This window comes from Equus przewalskii, chromosome X, assembly GCF_037783145.1.
Source record: "Equus przewalskii isolate Varuska chromosome X, EquPr2, whole genome shotgun sequence".
Taxonomy (NCBI): Eukaryota; Metazoa; Chordata; class Mammalia; order Perissodactyla; family Equidae; genus Equus; species Equus przewalskii.
In genome coordinates this window covers 59,677,120-59,694,354 of record NC_091863.1, presented here as the reverse complement: position 1 = coordinate 59,694,354, position 17,235 = coordinate 59,677,120, and the positions used below count along the sequence as shown (strand labels likewise).

Here is a 17,235-nt window from a genome sequence, read left to right as displayed (position 1 = left end):
ACTGCCGGGCCCCAGACCCGCAGAGCTTCTGATTCAGTAGGTCTGGGGTAGGGCCCAGGAACTTGCATTTTTTAGTAAGTTCTGAAATGCTGATGCTGCTATTCTTGGGAGCAGACTTTGAGAAACACTGAACTAAATAAAACCCATACCTAAAAAAAGGAGAATGACTAAGCAAACTAGTATAGCAACATAATAAAGTTTTATACAGCTATTAAAATGATTAATACGTGGAGAACACTACAATCAACTATTTAAATTAGTATTTAATATATACATACATTTTTCCCTCTTGTAACCAGTATTCTACTATCTTCATGTTTTCATAAAGGAAAGATTTCTTAGACAGGTTTCTAGGCAGCAACATAAACTGGAAAAGCCCAAACCAAAAGAGTACACAGCACTGTCCCTAGCACATACTTAAGTACTTAATAAACAAACAGACGAAAAAACCAATGATGGTTTTGCCCCCACATTACTGATGAAGACAGCAACAATCTGATACCATTGCTTTTCCTCTATGGATTCTCCCCCAATGAGGGCCTCACTGCAACATGTGGAGCCCTGACAGAGATCTCCTGCAGAGAGTCTCCTAAAATGCTTGTTGTTCAGTTGAATGATGAATGAATGATACCAAAATGTTTCTGTTCACTCACACTACCAACCACGCAAGTGACTCACCATCCAGCCAGCAGGTATGCCAGAGGCCACAGTGGCTTGGCCTGTCTTGGCATGCTCATCAAACTTGTCAGCAGTGACAAAGTCAACAGGCAAGGTAATCTTCACACCATTCTTCTCAGCTTTGGACATCAGGTCTTTGACGATCTTGGCTCCCTCTTCATCAAACAGAGAAGTGCCAATCTACACAGGGAAGCCAAGATGATGGTCAGCCTCTATACTAAAAACATGATTACCTCACAAGGCAGACAGGAACAAGATACAATATAATATAAAGGAACAATTCAAAGACAAAAGAAAAAAAAACTTGCCAAGATAAATAAAAATGAGAGGTTTTAAGGGTCATGTCAGAAGCTAGTTTTCCTTTTAAATTTATATAACCTGCTATTTCTCATGGAGAGCTATTTCACATCCACTTGGCATTGGTTTCCTACCTCCATGTTGTTGAGCACCTTAAGGAAGGTAAAAGCCATTCCACCACCAATAATCATCTCATTGACTTTGTCCAGCATATTATTGATCAGCTGGATCTTGTCTGCAACTTTAGCTCTAGAAAGGAAAGCAAGAATCATCACCAAAAGAACAAAACAATGGACTAAGAAAGTGCTATTACATAGAGCCTGAGTTTTTATATCAAGGGACAGGAACAGAGAAATGTCCCACAAAGTGACAAAAGTATCTCACTTGTAAAGATTGGTCATCACTAAGGATAAGAATGGATTAACTGTTATACACGCAAGAGAGAGAGAGAATAAACAAATGAATACATAAATAAGATGGAGAAAAGAAAAGAGACTCAACCTCTTCTAAAGGATGTGGGATATTATACAGCTCAAATGCTCTGCTTCTTCAACAAATCAATGGAATGAAAATAACAAGGAAGAGGGGACTATTATAAAATAAAAAGTACTTAACAACCCAATGCAATGCATGAAGTTCAGTGGATCCTTAGTCAAATAAACCAAGCGTAAAAAGACATTTCTGAGATGACTGAGAACTTCTGAATACAGACTGGGTATTAGAGGTTAGTAACAAAATTGTTAAATTTCATTAGGTATAACATGGTGGTTATTTAAAAGAAATTTCCTTATCAGTTATGAGATCCATACAGAAGTATTATAAGTGAAATTATGTGATGTCTAAGGCTCGCTTGAAAATACTGCTGACAAAAAAGGATAAGGGGATAGATGAAACAAGACTGGCAAAAATGTCAGTAATTGTGGAAGCAGGGTGACAAACACCTGGAGAATTATTACACTATTCTCTCAACTTCTGTACATGTTTGAAGTGTTTCCACAATAAAGTTTTTTTAAGAAAATGTAAAATTTTCCCCAAAATTACTAGTGGCATAAGGATACTACACTGCAAGAAAGGTGGCAAAAAAACCTCCACATCAACTTCCCCAAAACAGCTATTTCAGGCTGAATCTAAAACCTAATCAGAACCACGAGGTGGCACTCACTCCCATATTCCATGTCTACAGAAGTTTGGAGAACAAAGTCCGACAGCTCAAATCCTAATCTCCAGGGAAGCAAAGATCAGAGTCTGACCTTTATAACCCAGTGCACAGGAGGGGCAATGCTTCCAGGACACAGATTACAACCTGTACCCACCTGAATTATTTTTAGGACCCTGAAACTGGGCTCATGAAGCCTGGAGAGCAACTATGCTAGCTGAAATTGACACCCAACTCCAGTCAGCTTTCTTGGGGAAATGCTGAATGTGTTCAGTCCCGTGGAAAAAAAAGCTCTGCTCTTAGAAGGGTCAGAAGCATCCAGCCTTAAAGAGGCTGCTACCTAGATAGCCAAGCCAAGTGACAGGAAGTTATCTTATCCAAGCAGTCCCAGGTCCCTGTTCCTACTCTATCACCTAAAAATTATCCTCCTAGCCTCTTGACCTGCAATTCTGAAATTTCTGTTTTCAACTAAGCCATTAAAATATCATTATCCACATGGTACGTTTTGCCACAGGAGAAAATGTAAAAAGGTATGTGATCTGGAGATATGAATTCTAAATGATATATTAAACACAGATGAGGAGGTTTTCATAGTTACTCCTTGCCAGATTGTATGTATGTGAAAGGCTCAAGTACTTCAAAAATTGTTAGATGAGCACCTAAGTTGCATCTTTCCCATTCTTCCCTCCAGAACCATTTTCTATTTTTCTTGGCCCTGTTCTCTGTCCCAGGAGGCTGACCTGCATGGACTGCATCAAAGGGCTCCTTTTCCCTCTGGCCTCCACTTGGGTTGCAGTCAGTTGGGGGTGGGAGGAGCTACATCAGTGGGAGACTGAAGGGAGATCAGAGTATTTATTTCCCTGGCTCCCTCCCTGCCAGATGACTATCCCTACATCGCTTGACCAAAGTGTACAGTTCCTATCACAGGGCCCTCTTCACACAACTGCCGTCTCTGGATTCTGGCAACCATTCCTTCCCTTTGTCCCTCCAGGCCTAGGAATGGTGATAGCTGTTGCTACCCCCACATTACTGTACCGTCCCTTTGGGGTTTCCCCAAACCCTACCCACAGTTTTGTAGATAGTTCCTTTGTTAAATTCTCCTCAGTTACCCAGTTTGTGCTATCTGACAGTAAACCACCCAAGTTATAGCCTACTGGCCAAACACACTACTTAAAGCATGATCTTGAAGAGATCTTCATACCCGCCCAGGATGGCCAGGAATGGTCGCTCTGGGCTCTCCAAGGCCTTGGCAAAGTAGTTCAGCTCCTTCTTCATCAAAAATCCTCCAGCCTTCTGTGGCAAATTAACTCCCACCATGGAGCTAGAAAAGACCAGAAACATTCAAATTTTACTCAATGCCCACCAATTCTCCCAATTCTAGAAGCCATCTCCTTATCATTGAAATACTCTCATTTTTGAGACTCCAGGAAACCATGGTTTTCATCCCTAAACTGCAACAAAAACACTTAGGTACAAAATAAGGTTTTTGACTAATAGTGCAGGGTCAAGGGGGACAAGTAAAAAGCAATGACCTTATGTAGAATTTAAGATACCCGACTAACAGTCTTCAGACCAAGGGTATAACCACAATAAATAATCAGCCAACTGATGACCACAGGAGGGGATTCCTCAATTTACTTCCTACTGACAGCATAAGCTTCTGATCCTACAATGTTCACAAAGGGCAAGACCTCTACGTGAAATATCCAAAGTGAGAAAGAGCAACCTCTTCCTGATGGTCAACAAAAAGCTCCGCAATTCTCAACATTTTTTACTTTTATTTCCTCTTTGGATCAGGGATACTCAACACGAGCCACAGTCTAACTGGTGGTTCCAATTAAGAGACAGAAGCCGAAAGGATGACAGTATAATCAGAAGTTTCCAAAAGCAACACAGAGCTTGGGCTGCTCGAGTAAATACAGGAATGCTGCTCTCAGCTTGACATTGAACAAGACTCTTAGTACCTGTGGGCTCGGTGAGCAGTGCCAAAAGCATCATTGACATAGACATCCCCTAGCTTGGAAAGTGAAGCTCGGAAGGTTTCTATTTTGGCTGGCTCAGCTTTAACCTGCAGAGAAAAACAAAAAATGGAAAAACCAACACAGGAAATGCTGATGGCTCCAAAAACAATCGTAAAAGCATTTCATACCAAGAGTCCTCTTGAACATCTATGTCTAAAGACCCTGAGTTGGTGGGACAGCAATTTTTACAACTAGCACGAGATCTGCTCTTTCTTCCAAACATTCCAGGTCTTTTGGTCATTTCTGCATGTTTCTGCTCTCCTTCACCTTCCTTCAAATTGCAAACCTAAGATTCCTGTACCATGGCTTAACCTGAAGCTAACCATATCCCACTGACCTCTCCCCAGCTTCCAGGACAAGATTATGATTATCCTTCCCTCTCCTTATCTTGACTCTTCCTCTTTTTAACATATTCTCCTTGTAAAAGTTAGGATTATACTTGACTCAAGCTGCTGGCTACGAAGGCCTTCCTGTAAAGGGAAAGAGGCCCTGACACATACTCCTCACGAAAGCAACAAGGGCAGGCTGAGACAGAAAACGCAGATGGAAAGATGACAACAGAAGAGGACCTCAGAAACATTTCATTCTGATTAAATGGATGTATTTTATATAGCCTTCCCTGGAAGTTAGGCATCTGAGAAAACAAGAAATATACTGCAAAAAAGAAGGATAAAAAAGTAGAAATAAAACATAGGGCTTTGAAATTTCAGCTCACTATCCAGGGATTCCCCCCGCTAAAAGGGACAGAAAGTAGATAGCAGGATGAACAAGGAGTCTCCAGCAGGAAACTAAGCAATGATGCACAGGAAGCCAGATGAAGGGGTCATGGCACAGAGAGTACAGAGCACAGAGCAGATATTCATTTTACTCACTGTCCACTCCCATCCTCCTATGTATCAAGGTGAAAAAGGCTGCCACAAAGAACAGGGGCTGTCCTCTAATGACCCAAAGAATGCAGGGGCATTAATGCTAAAACTAAAAGGTGTAGAGCCCCCGTAATCTCTCTAGAATAGAATACCATCTGCCACTAGTGACAGGAAGATGCTTCATGTAGTAACGAAACATTGCCTGAATGGCAGGAGACTGGGGCTCTAGGCCCAGGTCTGGCACTAATTCACTGTGTCACCTTCGGGAAGTTGCTCTCTGTCCCTGAAATCCTCCTATTTATTGAAAAGGTGTGATAAGCCGTCTACTTAAGAATTACTTGAGGAAAAATGGGGCAAATCGAAAGCTCCTCATGAAAAAGGTCCTATAAAAGTTAATAATAATCAGAACCCACTTCTCATTTCTGATCTGCCAATAACTAAAGGGAAGAGAATGCAACTAAAAGACCAATATGGGCACACAAGATAAAGGAAAAAGTTTACGTCCTCACTTTGTTTTTTAATCCATTCTGAAGTTATGACTGGTTCCTGAAATGTCAAGCACTGAAAGCCATTGGACACTAAATGTAAAGTTAACTAACTCAAAAAGTCATAGACTAGCAGAGTTGGTTCATCATTTCCTGAATGAAAGATTTTACCCCAATTTGCCAGCTGCCTCCTGCCATTTCTAAGCCCTAGAGTCTGTGCAGCTTGAGTTTCAGTCTAAAAGGGCATCAAATTTTAGGTCAGCATTTAACTCCTACTACTGTAGCAAGGCCATGCCAAAGGCAGGATAAGGCAAGACCAGGGCCTGTGGTGCTAAGAAAAGAAACTGCCTGAAAGCAGGCACTCGGATGACCTTAAGAAATGTCAGAAGTATAACATGAGATTGAGACACTAGCCTCAGAGCATCTTGTTCCCCAAGACACTAAAGATCTTAAGAGTGGAAAGTACTAAAGGGTACCTTCATCTTCCCTTCTACCAATGGGCAAATTCCAAATCATCCTCAAAGAGCCAGCTTTATCATTTAATATTTGAATTCTGATTGTCAGGTCACAGTAATCTGTTTTGCCAGTTACCTTTGGCTGCTTTTCTTAATTTGTTTCTTTCTATGGTTGCTTTTACATGATAATGGCAGAGTTGAACAGTTCAACAGAGACCATATATGGTTGTGACTGACTGTACGGCCCACAAAGCCTAAATATTTACTGTCTGGCCCTTTACAGAAAAACTTTGCTGATCTAACGGACTGACCTATATATAAGGCCCAGCAACAGTACCACTGACTCTAACTTGACTCTGACGACTGCCTTTCTGAGACTTAGTTTCTTCATGAAATCATGATACCTGTGCTTCCTTATCTTAGAGAGGAATTCAAAGAAAAATGCCTTAAATCCAAGGCAATCTCATCATGACCATAATTTACCCAACTACAATCAATTGTCCCAAATAGTCCCTTTCTACTTGACTTAGAAAAGTACTTTTTCTGCTCATGTAATTGTTTTATAAGAAAAATCCCAATTATATCAAATTTAATTTACTGTTTTAAAAGTACCAAGCTCAAGCTTCAAGTTAATTCCCCTTCTAAATAAGAATACAGATTGGGGCTGGCCCCACGGCATAGTGGTTAAGTTCAGCACACTCGGCTTTGGCGGCTCTGGTTCGCAGGTTTGGATCCCAGGTGCAGACCTACACCACTCATCAGCCATGCTGTGGTGGCAACCCACATATAAAGTAGAGGAAGACTGGCACAGATGTTAGCTTAGGGCTAATCTTCCTCAGGCAAAAAAAAAAAAGAAGACTGGCAACAGATGTTAGCTCAGGGCTAATCTTCCTCAGAAAAAGAAAAGGGGCCAGCCTGGTGGCACCGCAGTCAAGTGCACACGTTCCACTTCTCAGCAGCCCGGGGTTCGCCGGTTCGGATCCCAGGTATGGATATGGCACCAGCTTCACAAAAAGCCATGCTGCGGTAGGCGTCCCATGTATAAAGTAGAGGAAGATGGGCATGGATGTTAACCCAGGGCCAGTCTTCCTCAGCAAAAAGAGGAGGATTGGCAGTGTTAGCTCAGGGCTAATCTTCCTCAAAAAAAAAAATACAGATTGCCCTTCCATAACACACTAGGGCCTGTTGCTTAGAAAAACCGTTCCAAGCTTGACCAACAAAAAATCTAAAACTAGCTCTGCTGGGGGAACACCTAGTGTAGCATGGATATTCACCGCCACGTCCACCTGTGAATGTCTTCTTGCAGCACTTGGCAATCACAGCCTACCCTTTGATAGGATTATCACATGTCAGAAAAAAAATCTGCATGTATCACAGGCCAGGTGTGCAACAAAGGGACAATTAAAAGTAGCATGTTCACTGAATACTCTTACCCCCAAATGGTATTCATGTATTTTTCAAAGGTATTTCAAAACCTCTTGAGCAGAAAGAGGGCTTCTGGGATGCTGGCAATATTCTATTCCTTGACCTAGGTGGTCGTTACACAGGTGTGTTTACTTTGTGAGTAACTCACCAAGCTGTGCATTTGTGCAAGTTTATACGTTATACTTCACTAAAAGGGTGTCTAAGGAAAAATAAACATGAGCTTCCTCTCTTCTTCCATCAGTCTCTCATAGATTTAGCCCTCCTCGCCCCTACTAATGTCAAAATCACAGGTCCTACCTTGTTCCCAGAAGCATCTTTGCCCTTCCCTTCTTCCTCCACATGAAAGCGAAGGTTCTCCAGCAGGATGACAGACCCAGCAGCTGGGTCAGCACAAGCTTTCTCCACTTCTGGGCCCACGCAGTCCTTCAAGAACAAAACATCCCTGGGGAGAGCACGAGATGCAGACACTTGAGCCGTCTGAAAGTTAAGAACCAGTGACAACGTGCTGGACAACATCGCCTGTCACAGAGTCCCCCAGCATCAGAGCCTGGCACTTACTTGCCCAGCAGAGACTTGAGTTCAACAGCAACTGGCTGCAAGGAATATTTGTCAGGCATGGGGACACCATCAGGCCGGCCCAGGTGGCTCATAAGAACAACTGACTTGGCTCCATTGTCCAAGCAGAATTTGATGCTTGGGACAGCAGCCTTGATCCTGCAACCAAAAAGAGACAGCAAGTAGAGCAAGGTTACTCCTAGGAATGAGTATGAAACACAAAAACCCCTTTTCTTCTCCAAATTCCTTCACGTTTACTGTCGGCAACTCAGGGATGGTCCTCAGGCTTAAGTTCAGGGGAAGAAGTTAATTACGATGCCAACCCTCCACCTAGAATTATACAATCTCATTATGTTTTGCCCCTTGTGCAGAAGAGTTAATATAGCAGGCCAAAACTGCTACCTTTAGAAGGACCCGCTTGCAAGGCTGGGCCTTGGCTGGTGTCTGGGAACTTGGCTTTTGAAGTGGTCCCTCAGTTCTCTAACTGACAAGGGCCATTCACTGTTCCTAGACTGTCTGTACAAACAAAGTGATTTATGCTAAACACCTGCTTCCCTCTAGGAGTCTGGAATTTTGGTAGTTGCTAGGTAGAGGGTACCTATGTGACCAGCTCCCAGTATAACCCTGGGGGGCTGAGTCTCTAATGGGCTTCTCTGGGCAGAAACATTGCACACAATTACTGCATTGTCAGTGCTAGAGAAAGGAGCACACTTGGGTGTGTCCCCTCCCAGGAGGGACAAAGCATCAGAAGTCCATGCACGGATTTCTCCAGGTTCTGCCTGTGACTTTTTCCCTTGTTGATCCTGTCATACATCCTTTCACTGTAATGAACTTTAGCAGTGAGAACTATATGCAAAGTCCTGCGAGTCCTTCTAGTGAATCACCAAACATGTGGGTGGTCTTGGGGGGCCCCTGAAACATCCCTCTTATGTGACCGTGGAACAAATATAAAATTCCCAAATATTGAAACCATTAAAGGAAATTTGGGAAAAACTGAAAAATGTGTAGTAACTTTTCTGCACCCATTATAGATCCTAAGTCACTTTTTTTATGTAGGAAAAAATAAATGCATTATACAAACCGTGGTTTACACAATGCTTCACGTTTACTACATTAAAGTTTAACCAAAAAATTACTCAACTTCCTTTAAACATTTCAAATTTTTGTTCCAAACCTGATACTAACTTTCCATTTTTGCCAGTCTTTTAGAAATTAAAATTGACAACGAAGAAAGTCATTTATTTATTCACAAATATTTACTGAATGCTTCTTTTGTTCCAGGCGCCATTCCAGATTCTGAGAATACAACAGTAAATAAAACAGTCTCTGCTCTCATGGAAGTGAAAATTCTAACAGAGGGAGAGACAATAAACATATGCGTGTGTGTGTGTGTATTTCTCAAATGGTGGTAAGAGCTATGGAGAAAACAAAACAAGGCAGAGGGACAAGAATGACTGGGGATAGTGGTAGAAGAGATTTAGATAGGGTGGGCAGGGAAAGTCTCTCTGATAACGGGCCTTTTCACCAGAGAACAGAATAATAAAAAAACAAGTTATGTTTCTAAAATACGTTATGCTATTTGGCAGATATAAAAATTCATACCAAATAAAGAAGAAACCTTGATCAGGTACAAAGTTTGCCTAATGAAAGCAAATTAATCTTCAGGGCTATCCCTTATTGACAAGTTCTAATTTTCTAATGCTTCATTTTGTTAATCAACTCCATGGGTTTCTGAAAATGAAAAGGTCTACCAGACATGTTTCTCTGCTTTTTGTTCATAAAATAACTTGATAGCATATTTCCAATCTTTCTTGTGTGCTGCAGAAAATAAAGAAAATCAATAAGGATCAGAGCTGCCTTACACAAAGACCTTCCGCTATGGTGCAGCAGGATGTGCTTGGCAGAATGCCAGGCTCTATTCTGGGGCCAATATCTGAAAATATTTTGGGTCTAGACCTGCACTGGCCAATATGGCAGCCATCAGCCACAGGTGCCTCTTGAATACCAGAAATGTGCCTAGTCCAGATTGAGACGTGCTCTAAGTGTAAAATACATGCTGGATCTCAAAGACTTAATACTAAAAAAGTTAAATGTCCCTTTGATTAATTTTTTTATTGAAATAATTTTTAGACTTAATGGATTAAACAAAATATATTATTAAAATTAAGTTCACCCATTTGTTTTCATTTTTTTTAATGTGACAAGTCAAAAATTTTAAATTACATGTGGCTCATATTATATTTCTATTAGGACTTGTCTAGATCATTGGAAAGCACCTCTCCAGCTCAAACCCTTCATTTCAAATTTAAAATAAAAACCTTCATTTACAATTTAGTCAAAAGCAAGAGCAGTACCATCAGTTAAAATTTCTGCTTCTGACTAGGAGCCAAGACATTTTGAGCAGCCTAAACTGACTGAAAATATTACTTCTGAGGTCTTTTCCCTTAAATCAAAACTCTCAACTGATTTTAGGGGCCGGCCCAGTGGCATAGTGGTTGATTTCACACGCTCTGCTTCAGCAGCCTGCGGTTCACTGGTTCGGATCCCGGGCACAGACCTGTGCGCCATTTATCAAGCCATGCTGTGGCAGGCGTCCCACATATAAAGTAGAGGAAGATGGGCACAGGTGTTAGCTCAGGGCCAGTCTTCCTCAGCAAAAAAGAGGAGGATTGGCAGCAATGTTAGCTCAGGGGTAATCTTCCTCAAAAAAAAAAAACCTGATTTTGTCTGGGCCATGTGGGGCTTGTAAAACTACCTGTAAGCTTAATAACTGGTGGTATTAAAAAATCCTTCTCTTGCACAGTTCTTCATTTTGCAAGGGAAGCCAAGTAACCTTAAACTTTGATTTTATTTAAAAAAGTATAACTCCAAATTCTTCAAATTTTCAAAAAATGGGAAGAGAAAAAAAATCACTTTCTAAGACGATTTTTTTCAATTTCTACATTCTCATAAGAAAGCAGACCAAATGGTGGGTTGGGTTGGTGGAATGCCAAAAGCGTATGGCTTAAGTTGCTACAATTCTAAAATAAGCAAGGAAAACCATTTCATGCCATATATTCATACCCACACCCATGCACGTCTTAAACCTAGCTCAAGGCTTAGCAGGTACCTTACCTCTGGTTGTTCGTTATCTGGTTGTTCTTCATAGGAACGTTGAAGTCCACTCTAAAAAAGAAACAAAGTTTCAGATTCAGAGTCATGATCAATTTATTGTTCCCTCAAAGATTAGGAGAGGCACTTTCAGTGAACCAGTTAAATAAACTGGAAGCTTAAAACTCAAAAAAAATCATCCGTGGGGCCGGCCCTGTGGCCAAGTGGTTAAGTTCGTGCACTCCGCTTCGGCAGCCCGGGGTTTCGCCAGTTCAGATCCCGGGCATGGATACGGCACCGCTCGTCAGGCCATGCTGAGGTGGCGTCCCACACAGCACAACCAGAGGACCTACAACTAGAATATACAACTATGTATTGGGGGGCTTTGGGGAGAAGAAGGAAAAAAAAAAAAGACTGGCAACAGATGTTAGCTTAGGTGCCAATCTGTAAAATAAAAAAAAAATAACCATCATCCATATCAGAAGTCAAGAAAGTGGTTAGCCATGGGGAGGATGGTGGGAGTGGCGACTGGGATAGGACACCAGAGGGGGCTTCTGGTGTTCTGGTAATGTTCTATTTCTTGACCTGGGTAATTGCACAAATGCGCTTGTTGTGTGATAATTCTTTGAGCTTATGATTTGTGCCCTTTTAGGTATGTACCTCATACTTTAAAAGAGAAATTTTAAAAAATAAAATTAAAACCTAACTTAAATCACAGGAACTAGCCCTGAAGACCTGGGAAGCTAAAACCAGCTCCATCTACAGATTTCTATGTGGGCCTAGCATGATAGCATCTAATAATAGCAGCAGCTGAAGGGGTGAAGGGTAATAAGGAAGACATCTTGATTCTGATTCCTTTGATATTATTTCTGGGCCCTAGTGAAGCTAACATCACTCAAAAGAAAAAAAAACTGGAAAAATAAAACACATCAAGAGAGTATCATCCTTTTTGGAGAAAGCCTGGGGCCTTGAGACCAGAAAGAAGCCCAGTGTCCAAGACCGAGTTCACACAGTATACTTTTCAAGCAAAACACAGAAAATAAAAGTTAGACAGCCTCTTTCAAAAAGACTGACAGGAGAGGGTGGACCATGTGACCCTGCCCGCCTAACAAATAAGCAATTAGAAGAAAAGTGATCAAAAGGGCACAAGCAAATGATGTACGGCAGTCTCTCTTTCTTACCCAAGAGATTACTGCTTTACCATTTTTAAGAACTGCTAATTCCTTTCCCCTTCTTCTGAACTCCTTGGAATCTCCGCCCACTTCAATCGGACTGAAAACAACGATGTGTGGTAGCTATTTGTAAGGTCTAAGTTTTGCCTGCCAGGATCCTTTTTAAGTGATTTCTTTCTCATCTGTAAAATGAGAATGATTGTATCTACCTCACAGCTACTGTGAGAATTAAATGAGTCTGCAATTTGTAAAGGGCTTAGAAAAGTACCTGGTACATAGGAAGGGCCCTAAAAGTGGTAGCTATTATTATATATGTTAATGCTTCTCCAAAATGTATTCTCTGATTTAAAAGACAGATCAACCATTACTAAAAACAGCATCAAAAGCTAAGGGACTACAGGGAAGGTATGACCTGGTCAAGACGACTACTGCTCTGCTTGATCATACAGCTCCATCACTAGTCCTTCCTCTCTAAGGCTGAGGCTTGGCAGATGATTATAAAATCCTAGACCTACTAAGAAGACCACCGATTTCCCATATCCCCTGTGCCTGTACTGCCATCTACCTCACTGAAGAGCAGCCTTTCCGAAGGTGGGTTGAGGGAAGAATTCTCTATTGCAACATTTTAATTCAAGAAAGTCTTCGAAAATAAAGGCAGTATGCCTCTGAAGAAAAGAAATACACTCTACTTAGTTTCAGGCTACTTGATTCTGATTCTAAGCATCTTCTTTAAATATCCTGAGCAAGGCTCTTGCCAGCCCTAAAGGGCATTCCAAAGAAGATCGAGTATCCCATTACCACGGGTCACTTGTCCCCCTGCAGCCTCCCAGAAGGCCCATGGGCAAAAGGGCTAATGGCAAAAGGCTGGGAACAAGCCACCCCCTTTGCAGTGCTGCTCCCTACGCTCAAGCCCTTACAGGGAGGAAATTCTCTGGGCAGAAACACTCGAGAATCTGTATTGCCTATCCCAGGTGCCATGACATAGCTTACTGATGAGAACTGGACTCGTACTCTCCTCAGTGCCTGTGGATTACCCACCCCTCATCATCTCCTAGACTCTCAGCAACAGCTCTGCTCTTAGCTTCTCCTCTCTGAGGACTCCACCACCGAAACTGCTCTTGCTGCGCAATTCCACTTGTTCCATTCTATGTAAAATCTGCACCTCTTCCTTTTCCACTTCCCTGAACACTCCCGAGCTTAGCCTCAGGCTCGAAATCAGACATCACTATACATCTATCAGAGTGGCTGAAATAAAAAGTAACAGCAACACCAAGTGCTAGCGAGGATGCAGAGAAACTGCTCACTCTCACACTGCTGGTGGGAACGTAAAATGGAGTGGCTGCTTTGGAAAACAGTCTTGGAATTCCTCAAAAGTTTAAGCATATGACCCAGCAATTCCACTCTTAGGTGTTTACCCAAGAGAAACGACAGCAGATGTCCATACCAAGACTGGTGCATGAATGTTCAATGTTCACAGCAGCTTTATTTGTAATAAGCCCAAAACTAGAAACAACCCACAAGTCCTTCACTGGCTGAATGGCTGAACAGACTGTGGAACAGCCATACCACAGACTACTTCTCAGCAATACAAGAACTGCATTATTGATATATGCAACAACTTGGATAAATCTCGAGGGCATTATGCTGAGTGAAAAAACCCAATCCCCAAAGGTTACATACTGTGTGATTCCACTTACATAACATCTTTGAAATGATAAAATCTTAGAAGCAGAAAATAGCTTAGTAGTTACCAGGGGGTAGGCATGGAGGGAGGGGGGCCCTGACTCTAAAGGGGTAGCATGAGGGAGATCCTGGTGGCGATCAAACAAAACAATAATTTTTGTATCTTGATTGTAGTAGGAGTTACACAAATCTATACATGTGATAAAACAGCATCCAACTATACACTTTATTCCAGCGTCAACTTCCTACATTTGCTATTTACTATAATTATGTAAAATGTATCCAACAGGGGAAACTGGGTGAACCCAAGACTTCCCTGTACAAGTGCTTCAGGACCTCTCTGCAACCTCCTGTGAATCTATAATTATTTCAAAACAAAATGTTAAAAATATTGATGTGGTTGAGATAATATCAAGTCTCTATCACTTGAAATCTCAGGAGTCCAGGCCCAGTTCCATTAAAAGCTCTCAAAGGAACCATGCCCACCCCTGCTTCACTGCCCTGACTGGCAAAGTGAGGTATTATGGCTGTCTTAGAGCCTTTCTTTTTTTCCTCTGCTCTCAGTTTTTCCTCTCCATTTCTTTTTCTGCTACATCAAGGCGGTTGCTTAACAAGTTACAACAAGTTGGTGAAAAACAGTGAGGTGGTAAAAAACGGGGGGAACAAGCAAAAGGGAAGTGCTTCACAAGTCGGCAAAGGAGTATGACTGGCAACCTATGAGAGGAAGAAAGGAAATGACATCGCAAAAATAAGCAGGAAGTTTACTCAAAGGGCTGTAAAGTCACTCAAAGGGCTGTAAAGACAACTGGAGTCTTAAAAAACTGAGGTGGAACCTGGTAATTACCTAGTCAGAGGCTTCTGGCTATCTAAGGCTCAACAAATCAGTCAATTTCCCTTGGCAATTCAAAGCAGGAGCCAGAAGACTCAGCAAAGGTCAGAGTTCTCTTATGCAAGATAAGAAGAGGAGGCAAGTGAGAGCAGCCGCTACTCAGGAGGCCCCATTTCTGAAACACTGCCAGCAACCACCACATGAAGCCATTGAAACAAAAAGAAATTTGAGCTGACAATGCATGGCTGACTAGGATCTTCCAAAAAGTAGTCCTACAGTGTGACTCTCTGTTTGAAAGAGATACATTAATAATGAGGGAACAAAGTAACCTCCTGTCCTCAGGCCAAATAAGTAGAATTTATCCAGATTACATGGGGAAAGTTATTGATTGTAACCTTCAGCAGACAAAAGGTCTATTTTAACCTGTCCCTGCTTACTACGAATATTCAGAGGATCTGGTTTGTAGCCAAGGAGATCCACATTCTAGTCCTGACTCTGCCACCAACTTGCTAGTTCAGTGACCTTGGACAGGTCATTTTCCATCCGCAAAACAAAACTAGCCAATCATTTCAAGGCTCAGGGTTAATCTGTGTTAAATGAAACTTTGAGCCTTTGCGCAGAAAGATATTTCACATGAGGTCCAGTGGGAGAAAGATAAGAACCTCCTCTAGTCCTACTCCCAGCCAGCCCAGTTAATTGTTCAAGCCAATTTCCCTGGAGAGAGAGGAGATAAGGGCCAAGACTGCAGTTGTAGGAAGTTGACCAGCATCATGCCCCACCTCTTGTCTTTCAGCTGGTGCATGCATCTGGAAAAGTCAAACCTGAGCACAGTGGAGATGGGAAGAAATAATTAAAACCTAAGATCTAGTTGTCTGACAATGTCCACTTGGGCTGTTTTTCATAGGGTCTTATCCCCTTTCCTTAAAATCATCTGAGTAGAAGAGGCCCTTATCTAATACTAGGATGGCTGTGACTCCTACTTTGTCCACCAGGTGTTTCTCCCCGCCACAAGCTATTGAGTTCTGACTATTTCCACAGCAAGGCAGAAAAGACCGCTTGCAAACTAATAGTGACCATAATGAAATGAGAGGGAAGGGAAGAGCTACGTGAACTTTTAGGGTGCCCATACACTTCTCTAATGCACAGTGTCCTCATGTTTAAGCCCAGGGTAAAGGGAGATCCCCTTCTACCTTACGTGTCTGTTAATATCCAAAAGATGCCCTCATTTGAACCAGCCCAAATTGGGAAAGGGGCTGGATCACACCATTCACATGCCTGCCCATCAATCAACCACTGCCCAAAAAGGACAAGACTGCACAAGGCTATCAATTCAAGCCCTCATGGCCCCCAAAAGCACTAAAATCGGATCCTGGGAAGGTTATGAACAGTCAAGTCCATCAGTTACGTACCTAACTGTCCTCCTGCACTTTGCTCCTGGCATGCACAAATGTAGCACACATTACAAAAAGGATAAATATAAAAGTTCCATACACCATACTAGTAATTTTGGCAGATAAGGGAGAAACTATGTTCCTAAGTGACCAGGGATCCACGTGTGCAGAGTAAGAGACTCCAAGGTACATGAAGAGCCCTCCCCACTTCTCATATCCTGCTTCTCTAGCCACATCTCGGGGTGAGGCTGGAGATCAGCAAGAATGAGCAGCCACACCCTGCTCCACCACTACCCAGCATGTGTCACAATCGTGATGCAAACCCCATGGCCTGGAGCCCCACGACACTGTAGGCCCACCTCACCCTCCCACCCCCAATTCTTTAGGGGGTTCTAGTCCTGAACATCTAAATCAGCACCCTCTGGGGAAGATTTCCTTTTGCGCAGGGATCTTTGAAATGTGGGCCTTTTCTCATTTGTCGAGGATGGTCTAGGGCGGTGGGGGAAGGGAAACTAACCAAATGACCTTTCAAGGTCCCTTCCTTGGGGCCTAGGATTTTGCAGACTAAGCATTACGTCCCACCTCGCCGACGGGGAGCTGGAGGCGACGGAACTGCATTTCAGGAATAGGAAAGAGGGCAAAATGGGTCCCCGCAATCTGAGCCCTTCCTCGGTGGATCCACCCCTAAAGGGCAACTACAGCTCGCTTTCTGGGCTGGGGAAAATGAGGGTAGAAACCGCCAAACCCGGGCAAAGCCTCCGCCACAGCGGTGGACAGCCTCGCCCTGCGTGGCTAGGACCCGTGGGGCCGAGCAGAGGCCTAAAGGCAACTTTGGGCAGGCGGGACGGCAGGTCGGCCCCGGCCGCAGAGACTGCGGCAGAGCGGCGAGGGCGCGCAGGCAGTCGTGCGGAATTACCTCATGACGACCCGCTTCCCCTTCACGTTCAGCTTGTCCAGCGTCAGCTTGTTTGAAAGCGACATCTTGGCAACACGGCGGCGGAAAAAGGCTGGGGGCTCAGAGAGCGGCGTACTAGGTTGCCGACTCGCGCTGGGGACGCGTGCGGAATGCCGAGCTCCGCGCGGGCCCTGCCGCCCCGCCTCCGCCCCGCCCCTTCCCGGCCGCCCCGCCCCG

General features: G+C 43.1%; 2 protein-coding genes across 2 annotated transcripts in view; one reads left to right on the top strand and one right to left on the bottom strand.

Moving 5' to 3' along the window:
• Positions 1-9,314, top strand: part of TAF9B (TATA-box binding protein associated factor 9b) — a 23,500-nt gene extending 14,186 nt beyond the window's left edge. The window contains exon 8 of the mRNA XM_070605801.1: positions 9,220-9,314. The gene's annotated coding sequence lies outside the window, so the exon portion shown is untranslated. The remainder of the gene's footprint in view (positions 1-9,219) is intronic.
• Positions 1-17,235, bottom strand: part of PGK1 (phosphoglycerate kinase 1) — a 19,159-nt gene extending 1,924 nt beyond the window's left edge. Inside the window, exons 1-8 of the mRNA XM_070605797.1 lie at positions 17,020-17,235; positions 11,053-11,103; positions 7,942-8,097; positions 7,681-7,825; positions 4,096-4,199; positions 3,333-3,452; positions 1,110-1,224; positions 679-858 (exon numbers count right to left, since the gene is read on the bottom strand). Coding sequence (XP_070461898.1) covers positions 679-858; positions 1,110-1,224; positions 3,333-3,452; positions 4,096-4,199; positions 7,681-7,825; positions 7,942-8,097; positions 11,053-11,103; positions 17,020-17,084 — 936 coding nt within the window. The 5' untranslated portion in view covers positions 17,085-17,235. The remainder of the gene's footprint in view (positions 1-678; positions 859-1,109; positions 1,225-3,332; positions 3,453-4,095; positions 4,200-7,680; positions 7,826-7,941; positions 8,098-11,052; positions 11,104-17,019) is intronic.